The sequence below is a fragment of the Saxophila tyrrhenica genome, assembly GCF_035928015.1.
Source record: "Saxophila tyrrhenica strain CCFEE 5935 chromosome Unknown scaffold_10, whole genome shotgun sequence".
In the NCBI taxonomy this organism is placed as follows: Eukaryota; Fungi; Ascomycota; class Dothideomycetes; order Mycosphaerellales; family Extremaceae; genus Saxophila; species Saxophila tyrrhenica.
Window position 1 is genome coordinate 1,021,706 of NW_027041742.1, and position 20,713 is coordinate 1,042,418.

General features: G+C 53.8%; 10 protein-coding genes across 10 annotated transcripts; 7 read left to right on the plus strand and 3 right to left on the minus strand.

The window, feature by feature from the left end:
• Nucleotides 1–1,614: 1,614 nt before the first annotated feature.
• On the plus strand, nt 1,615–2,700 carry LTR77_006950 (uncharacterized protein; the record flags this gene model as incomplete). The annotated part of the gene is made up of 1 exon (XM_064804189.1): nt 1,615–2,700. The coding sequence occupies one exon, from the start codon at nt 1,615–1,617 to the stop codon at nt 2,698–2,700; it is 1,086 nt and encodes a 361-aa protein (XP_064657990.1).
• Nucleotides 2,701–3,182: 482 nt separating this feature from the next.
• On the plus strand, nt 3,183–4,259 carry LTR77_006951 (uncharacterized protein; the record flags this gene model as incomplete). The annotated part of the gene is made up of 2 exons (XM_064804190.1): nt 3,183–3,271; nt 3,341–4,259. The coding sequence occupies 2 exons, from the start codon at nt 3,183–3,185 to the stop codon at nt 4,257–4,259; spliced, it is 1,008 nt and encodes a 335-aa protein (XP_064657991.1).
• Nucleotides 4,260–5,634: 1,375 nt separating this feature from the next.
• Nucleotides 5,635–7,398, minus strand: LTR77_006952 (uncharacterized protein; the record flags this gene model as incomplete). The annotated part of the gene is made up of 6 exons (XM_064804191.1): nt 5,635–6,577; nt 6,636–6,841; nt 6,892–6,964; nt 7,022–7,179; nt 7,241–7,330; nt 7,381–7,398. The coding sequence occupies 6 exons, from the start codon at nt 7,396–7,398 to the stop codon at nt 5,635–5,637; spliced, it is 1,488 nt and encodes a 495-aa protein (XP_064657992.1).
• Nucleotides 7,399–8,586: 1,188 nt separating this feature from the next.
• On the plus strand, nt 8,587–10,223 carry LTR77_006953 (uncharacterized protein; the record flags this gene model as incomplete). The annotated part of the gene is made up of 5 exons (XM_064804192.1): nt 8,587–9,052; nt 9,112–9,308; nt 9,370–9,521; nt 9,594–9,894; nt 9,963–10,223. The coding sequence occupies 5 exons, from the start codon at nt 8,587–8,589 to the stop codon at nt 10,221–10,223; spliced, it is 1,377 nt and encodes a 458-aa protein (XP_064657993.1).
• Nucleotides 10,224–10,783: 560 nt separating this feature from the next.
• LTR77_006954 (uncharacterized protein) lies at nt 10,784–11,467 on the plus strand (the record flags this gene model as incomplete). The annotated part of the gene is made up of 1 exon (XM_064804193.1): nt 10,784–11,467. The coding sequence occupies one exon, from the start codon at nt 10,784–10,786 to the stop codon at nt 11,465–11,467; it is 684 nt and encodes a 227-aa protein (XP_064657994.1).
• Nucleotides 11,468–11,813: 346 nt separating this feature from the next.
• Nucleotides 11,814–13,760, minus strand: LTR77_006955 (uncharacterized protein; the record flags this gene model as incomplete). The annotated part of the gene is made up of 6 exons (XM_064804194.1): nt 11,814–12,039; nt 12,096–12,225; nt 12,274–12,828; nt 12,931–13,025; nt 13,085–13,431; nt 13,494–13,760. The coding sequence occupies 6 exons, from the start codon at nt 13,758–13,760 to the stop codon at nt 11,814–11,816; spliced, it is 1,620 nt and encodes a 539-aa protein (XP_064657995.1).
• Nucleotides 13,761–15,507: 1,747 nt separating this feature from the next.
• On the plus strand, nt 15,508–15,748 carry LTR77_006956 (uncharacterized protein; the record flags this gene model as incomplete). Its single annotated transcript, XM_064804195.1, has 2 exons — nt 15,508–15,637; nt 15,687–15,748. 2 exons carry the CDS (start codon nt 15,508–15,510, stop codon nt 15,746–15,748), a joined length of 192 nt encoding a protein of 63 aa, XP_064657996.1.
• Nucleotides 15,749–16,111: 363 nt separating this feature from the next.
• LTR77_006957 (uncharacterized protein) lies at nt 16,112–17,014 on the plus strand (the record flags this gene model as incomplete). Its single annotated transcript, XM_064804196.1, has 2 exons — nt 16,112–16,416; nt 16,468–17,014. The coding sequence occupies 2 exons, from the start codon at nt 16,112–16,114 to the stop codon at nt 17,012–17,014; spliced, it is 852 nt and encodes a 283-aa protein (XP_064657997.1).
• A 570-nt stretch (nt 17,015–17,584) lies between these two features.
• On the plus strand, nt 17,585–18,204 carry LTR77_006958 (uncharacterized protein; the record flags this gene model as incomplete). Its single annotated transcript, XM_064804197.1, has 2 exons — nt 17,585–17,890; nt 17,944–18,204. The coding sequence occupies 2 exons, from the start codon at nt 17,585–17,587 to the stop codon at nt 18,202–18,204; spliced, it is 567 nt and encodes a 188-aa protein (XP_064657998.1).
• Nucleotides 18,205–18,413: 209 nt separating this feature from the next.
• LTR77_006959 (uncharacterized protein) lies at nt 18,414–20,316 on the minus strand (the record flags this gene model as incomplete). Its single annotated transcript, XM_064804198.1, has 7 exons — nt 18,414–18,561; nt 18,621–18,765; nt 18,839–18,905; nt 18,960–19,239; nt 19,290–19,312; nt 19,365–20,053; nt 20,103–20,316. The coding sequence occupies 7 exons, from the start codon at nt 20,314–20,316 to the stop codon at nt 18,414–18,416; spliced, it is 1,566 nt and encodes a 521-aa protein (XP_064657999.1).
• Between the last annotated feature and the right edge of the window lie 397 nt (nt 20,317–20,713).

A 20,713-nucleotide genomic window follows, 5' to 3' on the forward strand; every position in this document is an offset into this window, starting at 1 on the left:
CGGCTTTTGGGTCTGCGGAGTGGGACCGGCGACAGCGGATGTCGACGTAGGTGAAGAATCTGTATATCGGTGAAGTTTCGTCTATTATAGAGCGACAAGTCCGGCTAGCAGAGAGCACTAGGCTCAATGCGGTCGGATAGCTAGATGAATGCTGAACATGTGATCACATGCTCATGTCTCAAAAGCAATCTTCTCGTGAAAGTTCAGCGTCACGACATGTGATCGGTACAACAAACGAAAGGCCAGCAAGCCTCTCGAGCTCGGCATTGATATAGAAGGATCTTAAAGTGCCGGTTGAGTCTTGACAGCGTTCCAGTGGGATTGCCACGCAGTAATGGACGAGCAGGTGCCGAGCATGTGATCAGAAGCAGAATGATATAAAGCGCAGCAGAGTGCTTCACCATGCATCAAAGAGCCCTTCCGCTCAATGGTCCGAGACACAGAAGCCCTCGTTTCCTTCGTCAGGAACTTCCTACTGCCGCGACTCTGCTGTAGCGTTGAGACCATGCTTCTTCACAGGTCCACTCCAGAAGGCCAGGGACCATGAGCGTGACCAGCTTGAGGATGAGGCCTATAGTGGCGATGGCCTGAATGTCCCTCCCTCCGGATGAAGGAACTCGGAGCGTGTCATTAGTCAAGATCCCCAGCAATGGCTTCCAGCAGTACCGATGTGCATGCCCCGAGTCTGCAGCGTGTGAACACCGGACTTGGATAGTATCTACCTTGAACTCCAGACGAAATTCGCAACTCTCTCTAACGTTGATCATGTTCACATGACATCCTCAAAGAGGCACACAAGAACGGCTGTTGTACCGCGATAGCCATGCCTTTGATCCCTCCAAATACTCACACTGTCTCGATGCCGACCGTACTATAACCATCGTTGGAATGCGTGTAGCTTCCAAGCAGCAGCGCAGTATGAAGCTGCTGTCGTTTGGGGGAGGAGGGAAGGAAAAGGGAGAGTGAAGTGAAGTGAAGTCTGAAATCAAGAACGCTCGGGCCACCGCGTCGACTTCGTGATTGTTTCCTCGTCCTTCTGTTCTCCTCGACAATTTCGAGACGAGGCTCATGGCCAGCTGTGGCATGTGGTCAGATCATGACATTGCTTCATCGTGCAAGAGGTTGTTAGCCTTCAGCAAACCAGCGCTTTCGCGAGCCAGCGCCAGCAAACAAGACAGTAATCCGCTCTCGTGAGTACAGCAATCATACAACGGCTCCTTCCAGCAGCTCGCTTGCTGTGCCTCTCATGCCGGAGCCGAGAAGCATGGAAGGAACCTGTTGGGAGACGAGTCGTCCCTCGAGTAAAAACTCCGAACGCCGGTAGCCGCTTGGTCATCCACCACAGCCTCAGGTGGTGGTGTGACCTCCAGAATGGCTGCCAAGTCGACTATCTCACATCTCTGATGACTCCTACAGTATCGCTTACCGACCTCATGCCAGCTTCTTTTACGTATTGGCTGGAACGAGTCTGCTTTGACCTCAAGAGGTGACAGCTTGCGCCGTTAGCACAGCCAGAGGTAAGTGACTAGCCCGCCAGCAAGAGAACCTCACTACAAGGACATTTCACGCAACCTAGAGGAACACTCTGGTCTTACCGAAGAAAAGGGGTCCACCATGTCATCGGCGAGCGTCAACTGCCTCTGCGGAGCCATCAGCTTTCCGCACCAGCAGGAGCTACCAACACCGTCTGAGTTATGCCACTGCAAGCCGTGCAGACATACGACCGGAGCGCTCTTCGCCGGCTTCGCAGATCTCCCTTCACCGCCTACTGCCGAGATTCTGAATAAGTGCACTGCGTACCACACCTCTGACACTCACACGCGGTACTTTTGCTCAAAATGCGGTACCAAACTCCTCGTTAATGCCCACCACTTCCGAGACGGGAGACACCGAGATGACTCGGAGGCCTGGTTTGTCGTAGCGAGTGCTATCGACCCTCCGAAAAATGCGAATGCAGATGTGCTACAGGTGGAGTCTCACATGTGGCTATCTGATACTGCCGATTGTGGCGTGGCTCCTCTGATGAGGCAGCTGGGCGATCGGCGGCTGCCTTGCTACGGCGTTTCGACAGACGAGATACCTGACGCTGATTTGGACGGCCTTCTCAGCGCTGCAGGCTCCTCTGCCTCGCTAAAAAGTGGCGACTTGTTGAAGGTCGAATGCCGATGCGGCGGCGTGTCTCTTCGCATTCAACGAGCCGACCATGGGGACAACACCATCCCTCAGCTTGATCGATACATCCCGAGAGACCATGATGGCAAGGTCGAGAACGACAAACACTTCGCTTCCACCTGTGTCTGCCGATCTTGCCGCCTCCACCTTGGAGCATCTCTCACACCGTGGCTTTATGTCCCTCCCGTTCAGATCATCAATCCTCATACTGGGAAGCCGGTAGCGACACACCACGGAGCAATGACTGGCTCGACGGCTGATGACTCGAACGCCGGCTTGTCTCTTAAGCACTATTGGAGCCGCAAGGACGTTTGTCGGTCTTTCTGTGGGACTTGCGGAGCGGGAGTCTTTTACACAAGGGACGACCGCTCGGAGATTACCAACGTTGCCGCCGGCTTGATGAGGGCGGATGAGGGTGTGATGGCAAGGAGGTGGGTGAGTTGGCAATGGGGTCGGGTGAGCTTTCCGGAGGAGGCTGTTGACAAGGGTATCATGGAGGCGTGGAAGGCGAGTGCTGTGATGCTCTGAACTCTGTTCAAGGTCGATTTCGATGGCTCCAAGCACCCCATTCCTACAACCACCAGCTGAGTTTCCTCTGCGACAACGATGAAGTCGGCTAGGTCTAAGTACGCACAACTATAACCAGTCATCATTACAATCGCAACTTCGGATTAATGTAGTTAAGCTTTGCCGGTCGTTAGATCGATCAATTGATACAAGCTAACGAGTACTTACACTAATGTGGATGGAAGTGCTGCTCAGAGCGTTTGAAATCTATCGCCGTTGCCATATTTCAATATGTCTTCTAATGACACCGAATTTCGAGACATTCCTAATACGTCGTATAAAAGGCCTGAAGCGAATCGCTTTCGCAAGAGGTGCCGAGCCTGGGCTTTGGAACCCTTTGACCAGCCGTAGTCCATCTAAATCTGTCTTCCACCCCTCACGTCAACATTCATACTTTTGCCACCTCAATAAACACCGGCGCCATCATTAAGGGCGCGGCGAAGATGGCGGCCTTGCGCCCCGAAGACGCCATGCGCTCGGAGGCCGACACGAAGAGACCCATCATCACACATCTTACGGCCGACAACTCCTGGTAAGCCCTCATCATAGCTTGGAACCCATCAAGACGAGACGAAAGCTGATATAAAACTCCATTCTCAAGGCTCATACAGCTCCCTCGCTCAAGTGGCGACCGCATGTTCTTCAACATCGTGCTTGACCCTTGGCTCACCACGAACCAAATCGAGTTCGCCACCTGGGTGCATGATCAGGCTCACACGGAAATGTGCGCTGCCCAATCGTTTGCTGATGTTGAGAGGTTCTGCGGCGACGTAGAACGGCTGGCACGAAAGTTCCGATCTGTAGAAGGCGAGTCCACGAAGCCAACAAGCTACATCGATGCGGTCGCCCTGAGTCTGGCCAAAACGGACCATGTACATCAAGAGACTCTGCTCCAGCTGCCTCCAAGTGTTCCCATCTTTTGCTATGGTATTGGTACCGCCAGTATGGTCAAAAGCTGGAAGTACTTTGAGACTGTCATTGCAACTCCCGACTTCATTGGCAACTGGGAGAAGACCAGCATTGCCCCCTTACCAAAGGACATCGGCATCTCTGCCATCCAGAGCCGGTGGGACATCTCGGGCCTACATCCCGCCCAGATCATCAGTTGGCAGCCACCGGGAAGTAGTCAAGCCGAATGCATCATGTACACACCCCACGGCATCTTACCTACAGACATATCTGCCCTCGTTGAAGCCGAGCCGCCTGTCAAAGTGCTTGCTCTCCTCCATGGCTGCCTTCGAGTGGGCGTCGGGTTCAGGTACTTTAATACACCGGCGAATCTGGGCGCACGCAACGGGCTGGAAGTCTCCCGGCTATTGAAGTCGCAGTATTGGATCCACACTCATGATGAGAGGAAGGTAGAGAAAGGACTTACCAGCTGGATCTTGGTGCACGACTGGCAGAAGCTAGATGATGTTGCGGAAGAGTATGCGAAGAAGATTGGTGAGGAGAAAGATGCCATATTGAAGCAGGCCAATTTCCACGACCTTGGGAATGGTGGAAGTCTTGTGCTGGTGTGAAGCACTATTGAGTAGGACTCAGGGAAAGGTGATGCGTACTTCGAACATGTTTCACGACCGCTACGAAGACATATGAGACACCTTACTAAAGCAAGCGAACTTACCGCTCATCTTGTCCCTCTTGACCACTTCCTGGGTAGGCTCTCTGTGCTGGTGACGAAGGACAGCGAAACATTGACTAATCTGTCCCAACTTCAGCAAGTGAATGCAAGGGTTGTTTGCTTTAAGGCGGCAAGGCAAAAACAGCGGGGCTCGCTGCCTGACTGTGCCAGCCAGTCTTCCAGAAATCACCTCGCAACGACCTCACTGACCTTCTCTTCGCCAGCAAGTCTTTGACGAACGACTCTCGGCCTCCGCCCGACCAGCATGGCGAGGACGAAGCGTAAAGCCGATGCCACAACCAACAAGCCACTCCGCGCTGCAGACAAGCGATCAAAGCAAGACACCAGCGACAGTGGGAGACACTTGACGACAGCCTCCTCCAACCCTGACGAGGCCGCGGACCTGAACGACAACCACACGATGACTTCCAGAGAGTCGTCCCCAGCGAATCCAGAGTCTGAAAAGGGCCACCGCTGCTCACCCTTGCACGCGAAATCCGCGACCACATCTACGGCTACGTCGCCCAGGACCTGACCGCCACAATACACAAACGCAACCGCGCCAATCTCATCTGCTCAGCCAACGTCATGCTCACCAACCACCAAATCCATGAAGAGTTCCTGTCCGTCCTGTATCTCGAAGCCGGCAAAATCATCGCTCCAGTGCTCGACTTCGACTTCCGCCACATCGTCACGTTCTACAACCGCCTCTCGGACCGCGAACACAAGTCTTCTTGGAAAGAGACATGGCCCCAATACACGACACATCATCGTACGTTTCGCCTTCTCGGAGGATGGTTCGGATTACATGGCGGAGGACCTGCTGAAACGCTGGGCCAAACGTGTGGCTTATCCGGCGAAGAGAGGAACGGCGGTCGTTTGCTCCTACGAGTTGCAATGCAAACACGGCCGATTCGGCGAGGAGATACTTTGGTGATCATGCTCCGTCATATGAGTCGTGGAAAATCTCCCAACGCTTGTCCGCGAGCGTGAAGGAAGGTATCCAGGAAGAGGAGTTGCAGAAGATCTTCGATTCAATCGAGAGTTACTGGCAGTGACCTTGACAGGTGGCGTTTGCATTGTATGGATATGGGGTGGATCACGAGGTCTGCGTTCGTCAGTACCCATCGCGATGAGAAGTGGTGAGCAAATTAGGAAGTAAGGTGATCTTGTGTCGAAAGAATTGGGTATCTAGCTAAAAACGTCTCCCTCACTCTGTTTGAAAGTTGCCCTGCACACCACGAACGAAGCAAGACAAGTACGTGCTTTTGATCTCATTTCATTTCCTTCTCCTCCCGGTTTTCCTCGACCGGCGTCATGTCGCTTCCAGTCTCAACGGTAGCGCTGGCGGGAGCCGCAACAGCAACGCCGCGGATCATCGAGCCCCTCCTCTCATGCCCGTCCTCTGTGTCGTATAGACCCCACTCACCCACAACCTCGTCATTGAACTGGTCGAGATCCAGACCAATCTCCTCCACATCATCGCTGACACGCAGGTGCATGCCCGGAATGAACTTGAGGATCAACAACATGATGACACTCATGACGAACGACCAAGCGAATATCGCGCAGATCTCAGCAAGCTGCTTGCCAATCTGCACGCCGTTGCCGTCGACGCCGCCATGCACGATGGTTGGGATGCCGTCCAGTGCGCTGATCTCGGCTGTCGCGAAGATACCAGTCAAGAAAGCGCCGACCATGCCACCAATGCCATGAAGCTTGAAGACCGCCAGCCCGTCGTCAATGCGGAGCCAATCGCTAACGTTCTCGAACAAGCATATGACGATCGCCGTGATAAAGCCAATGGCCGCCGCATACCAGACCGTCACGAACCCGGCAGCCGGCGTGATGCCGACCAACCCGGCGATTGCACCTTCGCAGGCGCCGATGACGGAGAACTTCCGTCCGCGGAAACAGTAGTGAAAGATAGACCACCCGAGCACACCCGTCGAAGCAGCAAGGTTGGTGTTCCAGACGGCCACCATGCCGCGGATACTGGCGTTGAGCGCGGAGCCGCCGTTGAAGCCGAACCAGCCGAACCAGATGAGGACGGTGCCGAGGAAGACAATGGTGACGTTGTGGGGTTTGTAGACGTGTTTCTCGCCGTGACGGCTGCGCTTTCCGAGGATGAGTGCATAGGCGAGTGCAGCGGCGCCGGAGGATATGTGGACGGGTCCGCCGCCGGCGAAATCGAGGGCGCCGAATTTGTAGAGCCATCTAGGTCGAAGTCAGCACGGGTGCTTCTTGAGAGGGTGGGATCGAGCGTTCAGCATACCCATTGGCGTTCCACGTCCAGTATGCGATTGGGCAGTAGCAGATCGTAACCCAGCAGAACCCGAAGATGATGGATGGAAGGACGCGACCGCGCTCAAACGAGCCGCCGACAACGATCATAGTCGCACATGCGGCGAACATGAGCTCGTAGAAGCAGAAGACGATGTCGGGGATGACGGTCGATCCCCACGAGGGCGCAGCCATGGTCTGTATTGATCAGTAACCCGTACTACGCTGATAACGCTTGCTGAGCTTACGTTGATCAAGCCGAAGTTGCTCATGTCACCAATGAATGGTCCGCCGGTCCTCGAGAAGGCCAGTGTGAAGCCCCTGATTTTTCTGTCAGTACAAGAGACAAGCGGGCCGTGATCAGGCGGTATGACATACCAGAAAGTCCATTGGAACGTTACCATTGCCATCACAGTCAACGACTGGAAGATCATTGCAAGAGCACTCTTGCGCCGGGTCATGCCGCCGTAGAGGAGACCGATACCGGGGACGATGAGGAAGACGAAGCAGCCCATGATGACCTGGAAGACATATTCCTGAAGCACCGAGTCAGCCGTGTGTTCGCCGCACATCGGCGTTGTTCGCATGAATGCTCACCCATTCCCAGCCATAGTACTGGGCATTGACATCGGTAGTCTGGGGGTTCCCTCCCACCTTGTGAGACGGGTTGAAGGTTGGCTGAGGCGGCTGTATGCAACATTAGCGCTGACTGTCGAAGCTTAAGTCGTCAGACTCACAGGAAAGGAAGTAGACATGTTGCCTGGTTTTTGGAGATGGTTCCTACGATCGCAGAAGATCGAGGGAGAGACCACGGCATCTTAATAACATCCGAGCAGGCGTGATGGCCGCGCCCACCTGGCGCAGGGTGCTCGCATGGCTCAACGCCTCGTGTGTCCCCACGAGGTTGGCTCGGCTGTGAGGCGAAATGATTCGCTGAAAGTATATCGCGAAAATGTCTCGAGCAGTCCATTCAGAGGCCAAGCGAGTGTTACAAGGGCCAAGTATCTCCGTTTGTTTGAGTTCGCTGAGATCTAGGCGAATGTTTCTTATCTGTGCTACACCACCCGAAACGGATTAGCGTGTGATAAGGCGCGCCGAGGACAAAGATAACAAGCGTGGGACGAACGGGCACAAGACGCTTCAAGCATTTTAGCGAGGCTAAGGAAGCCACAGAATCGTGGAGTCGACAAGGCGCGAACGTGCTTGAACAGTGGAGTGATTTGGAACCCACCACTCCTCGTGGCGTGGCGTGGAAGGTTGTTCGAGAGAGTTGTTGACCCGGGAGCGCGGAAACTGATACAGGACCCATCTCCGGCGCTTCCTGAACGAACACGTCCGAGTACAGTTGGTGAAGGCCATGCTCGGCTAGCCAGTCTCGAATGCTGCCAAAGGAAGTCCTGCCGGAGAAGCAGGAGATACAAGCTGAGCTTCACAAGCTGAGCTTCAGCGGCCTGTTGGTACACTCCTGGGAGACACGATCCACCCAGAAGAAACACTCTGGGATCCCGAGGGAGTTGTCGTCTTGGGTCTTCCATTCGAATTAGAAGGAAAGATTGGACAGAGAACGGTGGTACCAACAGTGTGGCATCTCGGGTCGTGCAGAGGCTGGCATTCGGGTGACCCGTCCACGCGGTGATGATGTTCCGAAGTTGGTGTTACGTTGCTACAACATCTGCGTTCATGGCGTTCGAACTTCCAAACGACGTTCCCTCTTGGTCTTCAGGTCTGTCTCCCTGATGTAGTCATCTTTGGAGACAGTCGGCTGTTGGGATAAGCAATTTCGGCCCGAGCTCGATCAAACCCAATTCCGTTGATGACTAAGTCGCCGTTCCGCATGGCTATCAGTCCGATATCTAAGTGTTCTTCTCGGATGAACGACGTCTTATGTGTTGGCTGCTTGCGTTTGGTTTGACAGATCACCGGATGACCCTTTCGTTGGCACCATGGAGACTCCAGTGACGTCCAAAAGCTCCGTGCTGTATGCCAATCTTGGAGCCATCCCGCCGAAGATCGAATCCGCCAATGGTAACTATCTATACCTCGAGGATGGCAGGCAAATCTTCGATGCTTCTGGCGGTGCCGCAGTGGCATGCATCGGACACAACAACGCAAGAGTCAAGAAGGCAGTAGCAGACCAACTTGACAAGATCTCCTACTGTTTCTCGCCATGGTTTTCAACAGCGGCCTACGAGAATCTAAGCCAATATCTTACAGCATCAACGAACGGCGAGATGGAGAGAGTGTTCGTCGTGGGATCAGGGGCTGAGGCAGTTGAAGCCGCTGTCAAAATGGCCAGACAGTACTATCTGGAGCTTCCCACGCCACAGCCACAGCGGACTCGATTCATTGCAAGGGACCGCTCATATCATGGTAATACCATTGGTTCGCTGTCGTTGTCTGGTCACAAGGGTAAGTGTCTCCAATCAACCACGCAGAAGATGCGGGAGGCTCATAGATCGATGCCTAAGCCCGAAGAATGCCTTTCGAGCCGATCCTGTCTCAGCAGTTCTCTCACGTCTCGCCATGTTACCCATATAGGGGTAAGCTGGAACGAGAGAACGACGAGCAGTATGTAGCTCGACTGGCACAAGAGGTCGAAGAGGAGTTCCAGCGAGTCGGGCCAGATACTGTCTGTGGTTTTGTGGCGGAGACTGTGGCCGGTCTGGTGGGTTAACCTGTCTTGCCTGTTGGCAATTGGAAGCGGACGACCATGCTGACCTCAGCAGACATTGGGTGGAGTAGTCGCCGTCCCAGGCTACATGAAAGCCATGAAAGCTGTATGTGATCGCCACGGGGCGCTGTTCATCCTAGACGAAGTGATGGCCGGCATGGGACGTACAGGAACGTTGCATGCCTGGGAGCAAGAAGATGTCGTACCGTACGTCGGATCCAATACCTCTGCAGCAATGTCTCGATCGTCAGAATTTGCTGACGTCTACATCGATTACAGTCATCTCCAAACCGTAGCCAAAGGACTTGGTGCAGGCTACGCGGCTATTGGTGCGCTTCTCGTCCACAAGTCCGTTGTTGACGTCTTCACGACAGGGTCGAAAGCTTTCATGCACTTCCAGACGTACCATGGCCATCCGCTCGCCTGCGCAGCTGCGTACGAAGTACAGCAAGTGATCAAGGATGAGGATCTTGTAGCCAACTGCGCCAAAATGGGCAAGTATTTGGGCCAGCTACTACAGGAACGACTTGGAGCTCATCCAAACGTTGGCAACATCCGCGGAAGAGGCTTACTGTGGGGTGTAAGTAATCTGCATCCGTCCTCGTATGTGCTCTTGGCAACTCCCATGTTTGCTAACTTGATGTTAAGGTCGAGCTGGTGAAAGATAAGAAGACGAAGGAACCCTACCCTGCCCAAGACAAGGTGGCGCCCTCGATCCATGCTGCAGGTTTGAACAACTTTGGCGTCAGTCTCATCCCCGGCGGAGGAGTTGCGGATGGTACGAACGGTGACGTGGTGGTCATCACGCCTGCATACAATATCACGGAGAAGGATGCAGGATTCATTGTGGAGAGAGCTGCTAGGGCCATTGAGCATGTGCTCGGGCCTGCGCATCCTTCGAAGTTGTGAAGACGTCAATGGCTGTTCGCCAAGGCAATTGTAGGCAACTGAAGGCAACCGAAGTAGAACAACATCCATGCTTAACATCCCTGCAGATGTGCAGACGACCATTAAGACGACCAAAGCAGACTATACTACTGCAGCCCGAAATATTGTAACCGTAAAAGAACACTATGGAGTGCCGCAATGCAGCAAAGCCGCGCGCACGTGTGGCACCAATGCACTAATCAAGCTTCTGAGCCGCGTTAGATCCGCACAAGCACGTAGAACAGACGCCGCAGACCGCTACCTTCAATAGATGATGCTCAAAATAGCTGGCACGGCTATAGGCTACGAACCTGCTTTTGCTTAGGCTACGTTCCCGTTGTAAAGTGTATATCTTGTCGCTTTCGCTAAGCTAAGATGATCAGACCGCGCCGTCAAGCTATCAATTGATCCATCACATTGCCCTAATTTCCATGGTCTACTGATTGCTGGCTTAGAAACTCACTAGTAGTCTGTCCAGTATCACCAAGGCTGCCGAGCTTCTTAAAACCATCTCACAGCGTCTCGACATTCTCCACATAAGCATGGCCTCCCCCCATTCATCGATTGGCTCAGAAGTTTCAGTCGACGACTCTGGCATCATACTGCAAGGCCTCACACTCGACTTCATACCCATCCAACCCGAACACATTCCCAACCTCTACCACCTCCTCGAGGACGAAGAGAACGTAAGCCTGTTCAAGGAAACATACGGCCGGACCTGCAACTCCAGCAACGACCTGAGATTCATCCTCGAGTATCGCCACATCCGGCCGCAGTCTCTGACCTGGACCATAGTCGACAAGCCCACTCGGGAACCTATCGGCTGGTGGGTCATGCGTACCAACACCGACGACGCTTCGACTACTCAAGCCGCGTCATTCCTTCGGCGAAGAGAACGTGTTGAGCGAGGTACCGAATGCGTCCATTACATGAATCCCTTCGTGTTCGACCAGCTCGGCTACCGCAAGTTTGAGATCCGCGCGGGAACTCAACAAGAGTGTTCCGGTCCAACTGGTGGTCTGCAGGCGATGACGCTCGTCGGGATTCTGTCCCGTCAGCTGCAGGATCTGTCGCGGAGTCAGCACAGTGACTTGTACGTTCTCACGAGAGAACAGTGGCCGGCTTTGTCAGAGGCCGTGCAGGCGTGGCTGGATGCGAAGATGGTCTGTAAGACCCAGCAGAGTACGGAGACGAGTTTTGCTACGCATTATGATTTGCTGAAATGAGACGGCGGTTCTGGAATTTTGTTTAGCAAGGCGTCAGCGTCCGCACCATGAGGCAGAGTACGGCTGATGGAGGAAGGAATACTGCTCGCATGCGCTTTGCTGTGATGGCAGCGAAGCTTTGCCCGGTTGTCGAAAGCATCAGCCCTCCTGTGCGACTCGGAGAAGCAAAGTACGATGGCGAGGGCAGTTGCTAGGGCCGCTGCTTGCATGTACGATATAAATGATCGGGTCGAATATGCACATATCGTAACATTCGTATTTCAGCTGGTCTGACTTTCACTTTAGCTTCATCTTCCATGAAATCTGAAATCAGCTCCCTCCAAGTTGGTCAGCCGGACGTGGTAGTTTAATGAGCGAACCTAAAGTCCAGACGCTTGTTGCCACGGTCAGTCGTAGTGGCAAGGTAATGCTCCTTCGCCTCCTTCGACATGACATTCCACTTCGCTGCTCGCTTCTTGTTGACGGAGACGTAGAAGAGTTTCGTGGCGACCATCAAAACCAGGTTGTAGCAGGCGATGGCGATCAGGATCTTGTTGCCGCGGTAGTAATAGGGAGCATCGTCGGTGCGGTAGCTGTGAGGATGGATGTCAGTACCGTTCCGGTCATGGAGAGCCACCGCTGTGCTTACATGTCAATTCCGATGATGTTCCCAGCCTGGACGCACATATTGTATAGCGCAGAAGCAACAGTCCTGGTGCGGACACTTCCAGCGTTTCTGCTCGTGATCGCGACAAAGACCGCATGGAAGTAGGGCATGCCTGAGCTGGTCAGCAATGTCGTTCACACAATCATTTGCGGCAACCTACTATAAGTGACAATTGAAAGTGCGTAATTCGCCCACGGCGACCGGTCAGATGACAGGATAACAAGCGCAAGGAGCCCCGGGAGGACCCATATCTGTGAGACGGTAGCCAGCAAGAACCGCTCGTTCAACTTCTCTGACAGCCATGTCCAGAACAGAAGTCCGATGATGAAGAGCACGAATGCCGGAACGGTGAGGAGATTGGTTTCGAACGTTCCAAAGCCCACTTCAGTCATGTTGAGAGTGATGTAGCCTTGCATAGGAGCCGTAGGGATAAGCCAGGTCAGACCAATGAGGTAGATTGGCCACATGTGGTAGTCCGCAGCAGTTGCCTTGAAGGCTAAGAGCGAGAGGCCTTGACGATTGTGCATGTCGCCCTTTGAAGGGTCGTCACGCAGGACACGATTGGCGATGATCTTCTCTTCATGCTCGGAGAACCAGCCGTCCTTGCCACGGAATTTCGACGCGGTCTGGTATGGGCTCGGGGGTAGGTAGAAGTAGGCGGTTATGCCGATGATGCCGGTCAGGGTACCTTCAAGAGCGAACAGCCACGCCCAGCCTGGAAGGCCATTGATGCCTCACATGCGGAGGATGCCGTAGGCCAAGAACTATGTTCGAAGACGTGGTTAGCATGCCCTTGCGAAGCGTTATGATGAGTTACGTACGGCTGACACAATGTTCGTGCTCTGGTAGGCGACCCAGAAGAAAGAGAGTCTCTTGGGTAACTCTGTGCTCTTGTAAAAGTAGCTCAAATATCTGCAGAGGTCGAAGTTAGGGTCGCCACGGCAGTGACCTCACCAGGTCGGAACACTCACAAAATGACATCCGGGATGAAACCACCCTCAATGAGACCAAGCAGAGCACGGCAAGCCCAGAACGAAGCACGTCCTGACAAGAAAGCCTGCATACTAGCCACCAGCGACCACGACATCATCTGGATCGGGATCCAATTGTCAGGACCCAGCTTCTTCGAAATAAGCTGTGACGGCATCTCAGCGCAAAGGAAGCATAGATAGAAGATGGTCTGTCCGTAGTTGTAGTCGTTGCTGGAGATCTTCAGGTCGTCGAGCATGCCGTCTGACAAGGCCTGGACGATGTTGCCGCGGTCGAGTTGCAAGGCGAAGAACATGAGGCAGGCGAAGGTGCAGATACGCATGTCGATCTGGAAGACCGTTCAGTATAGAACTCAGAGAGTGAGAAAGGGTACGATACTTTTCGTCGGACTCTAATCTCTTCCTTCTTCTCCCACTGGAAAGAAGGGTCGTAGCGGTGTGAACCTTCGAAGGCACCGATGGGCTTGTAGAAATCTTCGAGAGAGTCGTTGTCGAAGGTGCCAACTTGGGATCGACGTCGGCCTGCCAGTACTGGATCGACCATGACAGCTTCGGCGAACGCATGCTTCGCGTCGCTCATACTGAGAGGTTTGCCATCGAAAGGCTGGTCAAGCTCCGACCGAGGGCTTTCTGAAGCATGGTACTCTGCGACGCCCATGTTGAAGGATCTTTGATGGCTGGACAGAAGAGAAAAGAGAAAAGCGGACGGTACTTAAGATACTTTGGACTGAGATGGTCAGGCACGGTAGCTTTATAGGAATGCTTCGGCATCCTCATGCTGAGCTGCCGGCTTCTCGAAGTGATCTATCGCATGGTCGCCACGAGAGGGAGCAGGGCGAGATCACGGTGATTGAGGAGCCTGCATGAAAGCGTGATAAGATCTTTCAGAGACGATTCGTCGTGGGAAGCGTTCTCCTGCAGAAGCGATGGCGTGAATTGACCAGGTATGGCATGTTGCCAGTAGGAGCAGCCACGGCACCTTTCCTAGACCCGATCAAGTGTAGAGGTGGATAGCTGGTGAGCGTGAAGTGCTGACGCCAAAAGCTGCCAAGCTTGTTTGAATCTGGTCTGCTTGAGCACGCAATTCTTCGCCATCGACTGAAGTGCCGTGACATGCCTCGCTTATGTTGTCGAGACTCTCAAGGCTCTCTACTAGACGAGCTCGGGTATTGAAGCTGATGGGCCGTACAACGGTTCCATCGTGGAGCAGGATTCCTGAGGTACTCCGTCTCGCCGGATTTTCGGGCTTGCGTAGCATTGTCCAGCTCCAGCATGTTTCCGCAGGCCGACTTGGTGTTGTTTCATTGGAGTGATGCTATGTGGCACTTGATGCCCGGGCCTGCGTACTTCTTCGTAGTCGCCTTCTTCCATACCGGGTCGTTCTCGCAACTGCGTTTGGCTTGCCGTTCTTAAGCATCGGGCTCACCTGAATTCTCGCTCTGCCCAACTGCCTTTCTGCATTGGCGGGCATTGGTTCGAAGACCAGAAAGCAATGTTCCCCCTTGAGGATACCATGAAGACGCCACTTGATAAGGCTCAGCAGGGCGACTGGGTGTCTGTCCTCTGAAGTGATCCTCCTTTGAGGCGTAGCTACGTCAGCTGTATCTTGACCGAAATTTGAGAGAACGGTCTCGACTATTGGTGGCGCATCACTTACCTTATGCTGACCTGGGCCATCGCGTCAACATGTTGAATGCTGGCTGGGTATGTCAGGAAGAACATGTTGCAATGAAGAAACTCGTCCTAGCGTGGGTCATGACTAAGCTACCAAACGCGTGTCGGCGCGTTCGATCTTGATTCCTGACAGACCTGGTCTCAACGGCAGCATCTTAAGGCCATGCGTTTGGTGTAAGCAGATGCGGTGCCATTGGGGGACGCCAAACAATGGTGACCAGTCCCTCATACAACGCGCCGCCTTGCACCGAAGTGCCCATCAGGACCTCGGCCATGGAGAGCTCCGTTACCGCTTCCTTCTACTGACAACATTGGCTAATCTCCAGGGCATCAATTTCACGTCTGTATACAACCGCCACCATGGAGACAAGAACAACGAGGTCAGCACGATGCAACTGCGGGTCAGTTGAGATACAAGTAAGCGGCGTCGACAAAAGCGCCGTCCACGCAAGTCCATCGCCAGCAGCCAGGCTCGATATCTATTGACATATCTCTACTAGTGCTACTGCCTTAACTGCAAACGAGCGACGGGCTCTGCATTCGCACACAACCATCGGTTTGTCCAGTCAAATCTACAATTCCTCCGTGGAGAGAATGTCGTCAAGCAGTATGCGGATGCAGCGACAGACTCGGGCAACGTCTTGTACAGGCATTTCTGCAGCAACTGCGTAAGGCTCCACCCGGGCCTTTTCGACGTTCCTAACAAGGCTTGTGATGCGTAGGGTTGCCCAATGTTCTTGAAGAACTCCAAAGTGCCCGACTTCATCGCATTGCACGAAGGGTCGATCCGGGAGGAGAAGACGCAGCCCACGATGGAGTTCTACTCCAAAGACAAGTATCCCTGGTTTGGCGACATGACAAGTTCGTTTGATGGCTGTCGCAATCGTTGCAGTGCTGATCATCTCTCCAGGCCAGAGTGGCGAGGATCTGTCTCTTCCCTCGGATCCAAGCGACACCAAAGCAGACAAGTGAAGTGCCTCCCCACTGCACAGTCGGAACTGCATCCGAAGATGTGCAGCAGGGTGACAAGGGCTGTACCCCATTGCCCCGCGTCGTTGCTGTTGCGGTAGGAGAGTAACGCCAAGGATGCCAAGTTTTGAGTTTGCCGACGTGGGGGGGATGATGCAAAGCATACCGATAAAGTCTGCACCGGTCTGCATCTTCCTCGGGCGAACGTCCGCTATCCGACACCACTGACCTATCGCTGATGCAAATTTCCATGATTGCAAATCAGCAATGATGTAAGTCGAGAAAGATAAGTATGCGGGCAACTGTACCCTTTTTCCCCTCCGCTTCTGTTTCTCATTGTCAAGCTTCTTCAGAACAACAAGCATTATGGCAGCGGAAACGAACGGTCGTACCACCCACAGCCTTTCGCCCACCGAGAAGGCTCACGAGCCACTCTCTTCTGATCGTCCAGGCATTCGCATTTTCTTGCAGCCTCTCGCTCCGCCAGCTGCCCTTGGGTTAGCCGGGTTCGCAGGCTCAACATGGATTACATCAGCCTACATCGCCGACTGGTTTGGTAACCCAGAATCTCCGACCATCTTCTTCCCATTCATCGGCATGTTCGGCGGTGTCGCGCAGTTCGTGGCCGGCATCTATGGGCTCAACGCTAGAGACACACTGGTTTCTGTCATGTATGGTGCTCAAATCTATATTGAGATGTTCTGATCTGACAAATTTTGCAGCAACACGATGTGGGGCTCCTTCTGGATCGCTATCGGGATCTTGTACGCCTTTGTCGCTGCCGGCGCGCTGGAGCCTCATTCAGTCCACACACACTTCCCCGAGCTCGCCTCATGGTTCGTGGTACTGTCAGTCTTCACCTGGTCCGGTGCTCTAGCATCGACGGCAAGGGACCTCGTTCTGTGCATCTGCCTCTTCAGCCTCGCCATCGGAAGCACCATCGCCTGCTGCCTCTTTGCCTACAACGGCGGGCAGAGCAGCGAGAGTGGTTCCGGCGACGGTCTGGAAGGCGGCGTGACGAACGGCATCAAAGCAGCGGCCTACTTCTGGATGTTGTCGTCGTTGGCAGCTTGGTGGCGCGTGACCGTCTACCTGGTCGAGGAAGCCTATGGACCGAATCACTTTATTACGAAGTTCTTCCCGATTGTTCGGCTGCCGACGGAGAAGAAGGCGCCGTACGTTATTCCAGGCTGGGGAGAGCCTGGCGTCAAGAGAGGCGTGCCGAAGCTGTGGCCGGCGAACGAGCACCTTGTCGGTGTTGGAGAGTAGGGGTGAAGGAGCGGCCGCAAGTTGGATGCTAGGTGGACGTGAGATGGATGCAGGAACTGTTTTGCGCAGGCGTGCGGGGAGACTGGACAAGATTATACCCAAGGACCTTTTTGTGTTGTTGCTTACATGTCATTCAACGCCAAATCTAGTTGTTGTGTTTCTCATCAACCGCCTGCACGAGCGCGAACACATGTCAACAACCCAGCCAGATCGTTCTGCTATCACCGTAGCGACGCTGATGATCTAAACATCGCTTATTATGGACCTTGTTGATCGTGCTCGCTTTCTGCCGTTTCAGCCAATCGCAGGAATCATTATACGGCTGCCTTCAGAACGTTTCAGGTCAGGTCCATGCAGGTACTCGATGAGATGTGCAACAAGACGGCGTCTCTTCTTGCACAGCGTTCAGAACCAATCGTCACCAGGAGGACCGTAGATATCAAGTCTGACTAGGCAGCAATTTGTACTTCAGCTCTGCCACCAGCACAACACGAGCAAGTCACGTCAACCACATCAACATTCGAACTTCGCACCGTTTCTACGTCCAGATTAGCTCCCTCGAACACCACTATGGATCGCCAAACTAAGCTCCTCCTCCTCGCCCGCGCCTCCCAAATCGTCTTCACAATAGCAACAATGTGCCTCCTCGGCGCCTGTGCCAACCTCAAAAGGTGGACTCATCCCTCTGACGGAAGCTTTTCGACGGCCTGGAAACCGTACGGGATGGTCATGTGCTCTGGCCTTTACAACTCCGCCTTCAGCATGCTCTTTGGTCTCCTTGGTATCGTTGCTGCAACTCGACCGGACAAATTGGCTTGGCAGATCATGATAGCGCTTGATTGTGGAGGGGTCGCGCTTAGTGTTGGTGCTTTGGTGGTGAGTTTGCGTCTTCCACAGCTCTCGAGGTGATGGCTTCTGACGCTATTTAGTGTGCTATCAAGGGAGCCATCGGATTCGGCTGGCACTCTGCGAGTCTTTGGTATGCCACCATCGCTTTTGCCTCATTTGCGGCGGTCGCAACGGGCTTTTCCGCCCTCGTGATGGCATACGTGCACATGCATGTCAGCGTTTCCAGCAAGAAGCACAGTTGGCTCGCCGAAACGCCTAGGGAAGTGGAGCAAGAGCCTTACCATGACGACCAGCCGGTCCTTAGCGAAGTGCGCCGTGTTTCTCCGGTGCACGGCTCATGAAGGTCGCAGTGGTTCGCGTAAATGAGGTAGTGGGAGGTTGTCCATGCGGAGACACAAGGAGTCAGATTGTGCTCTATGGAACGTGGTAGTGGGAAGCAAATGGCAATCTGGAATTTGCGGTATCGTCATTCGTAGCTCTCTGAAATTGGTAAATCGTGAGGTATCAAATGACGTGTTGAATCACTTTGGAGCCTTTGAATGTAGCACTTCTACTTTCCAGGCCCAGCCTCGATCTGCGCAACCTCGCCCTTTTCTTCCGACCTCCCTAGCAGATCCAGCTGGCCTTTCACCATCGGGTCGCTATCTTCAAACAGCCTGCTGAGCTCCTCAAGCGCAGGGCCTTTAGTCTCAGGGTACCTGAATCAACAAAGTCAGCACGTGTCGGGATAATGTGTGCGGAAGAAGCTTTGACTGACAAGAAGTAGATGATGGTGCTCTCAATGGCCAGCCACACCACATAGACGATGTAGTAGTGCCAGTCGATGGCTTCGATGGCGATGGGGTTGACGAATTGGTTGAAAGCTCCCGCTCCGCGGGAGAAGACCTGGGTGATGCCGACGCCTGTGATGGAGAAGGATTAGCATGGTCTTGATTTGAGGTGGACTATGAAATGGCTTTGCAGCATCCAACTTACCTTTCGCTCTGTGCACAAACGGGAAGACCTCAGTGATGAAGAAGTAGGTGAGTGGGTGCATGATGGTCTGCGCAATCAGTCAGCAGGTATCTCCAGCAAGATACTCTTTCCTCAAACTCACATAGAACATGTAATACACAAAGATCATTCCCACCACAGCCCCAGCGGCCTGCTGATTGCCAGTCTGAGCGTAGTTGGCGCTTGCACCCGTCCAGCATGCGAATACAATGGTCATTCCGATAAATGCTGTCAGGTACTGTGTCCGTCGTTTGAGGACCTTCGTCAGGAGGGCAAAGCTGACACCCGTGATCAGGTTCCAGCAGGTCAGGCTCAAGTTGATCTTGTTCTGGGTTCCTTGATCGGTGATGCCGACTGTGGCGAGGACTTTGGCGAGAAAGTAGCTGTTCGAATATTAGAGCGCGTGATCTGGATGATACCTTCGTAGACTTACGAGACAAGGCCGTTACCAGACCACTATGTTTGGGTTAGCAAATTCTCCACAACGTGCTTTTGGGACAGTACTCACCTGCGAGAACGTGCCAACGCAGACCGCAATGAGCGTCCTCTTCCTGTTACCGGGCGTCATGACCAGCTCGACCCAGCGACGCTTAGAGTTCTCAATCTCAAACTTGACAGTCTCCTGGATCTCGGCAAATTCTGCTCGCACTAGAGCGCTGTCCCGGTCGCCCTCAGCATGGTACTTCACCAAGATCTCGAAAGCTTCTTCGTGTCTGTCACGGGAGACGAGCCATCTCGGTGACTCAGGAATGAACCAGATGAATGTGAGCTGCAGAAGGGATGGTGCAATCTGAAGCAGAGATGGGATCCGCCAGGCCCAGTTGTTCGGCATATTGAACGTCCCCAGCGTCACGCCAGCCGCGATGATAGCTCCAGCGTACCAGCTCTCGTTGAAGAGACCGTTGATCGGGGCGGAGTGGCGTGGGTGGGTCAACTCGGCAATTAGTTGAGAGGCGCCTGAGATGCAGAATGGTATACCCATGCCCAGCAGGAGTCGAGCGACGATGAACATGGCGACGTTGATCGCTGCAGTCTGGAGAACTACGCCCACCAGAATGATGGCACTTCCTATGGTGATACTGTGCTTCCTTCCGACGCGGTCGTTCGTCCACGGTACAATAGGCAGAGCAATGACTGCGCCAATACTAAAGGCCGCCGAGATGACACCAAGCAATGCTCCGTTCGGGTTTTCGAAGTCTGTCAATGTGTTAGCTATGTGTAACTTGATCATGTCTAGACGACCTACAATCTAGCCACGGCTGAACCGCTTGGAGCCCATTCATGATAGATCCATCATATCCAGATGTCATCTCGCAGCCCAGCACAGACGGGATCAAGAATAAGTAAAGCCTTCGAAGGTTGGATCGCTTGTACCATGGCACCGTATCAAGTGCGAGGAGCCTCTTCACCTCAGACTCCTCTGCCACTCTCGCCACATCAGTCTGCTTAGCGTACGCCATATTGACGGACGATATCAGTTGAGGTATTGTTGGGCAGCTGGACAAGATGCCACCGGGAGATGCAGCGGCTCCGCGTACATATATGTCGCCCTTCCAGCGGTATGCACCGTCCGGCAATAGCACCCACCTCTAATGCCGCAGGCCGCCGTCGCCAGCCCAAGACACGCCATGTGGGCTTGAGGATCTTGATGATCGTCGACTTGTCCAGATTGAGGGCCCCCACGGGTCGGCATTGGAGAAGGACAGGGTCAGGGTAGATTGGGGCGGCTAAACTTGATAGAACAAGCTCAAGAATAAGCAGTTGAGCCTCTTGGAGGCAGTACCCGAGACGTCGGAGAGTGCCGAGTCAACGGACCTTCCTGTTTGGGTGGGATACCAATTTACCCGGACGTCTCTC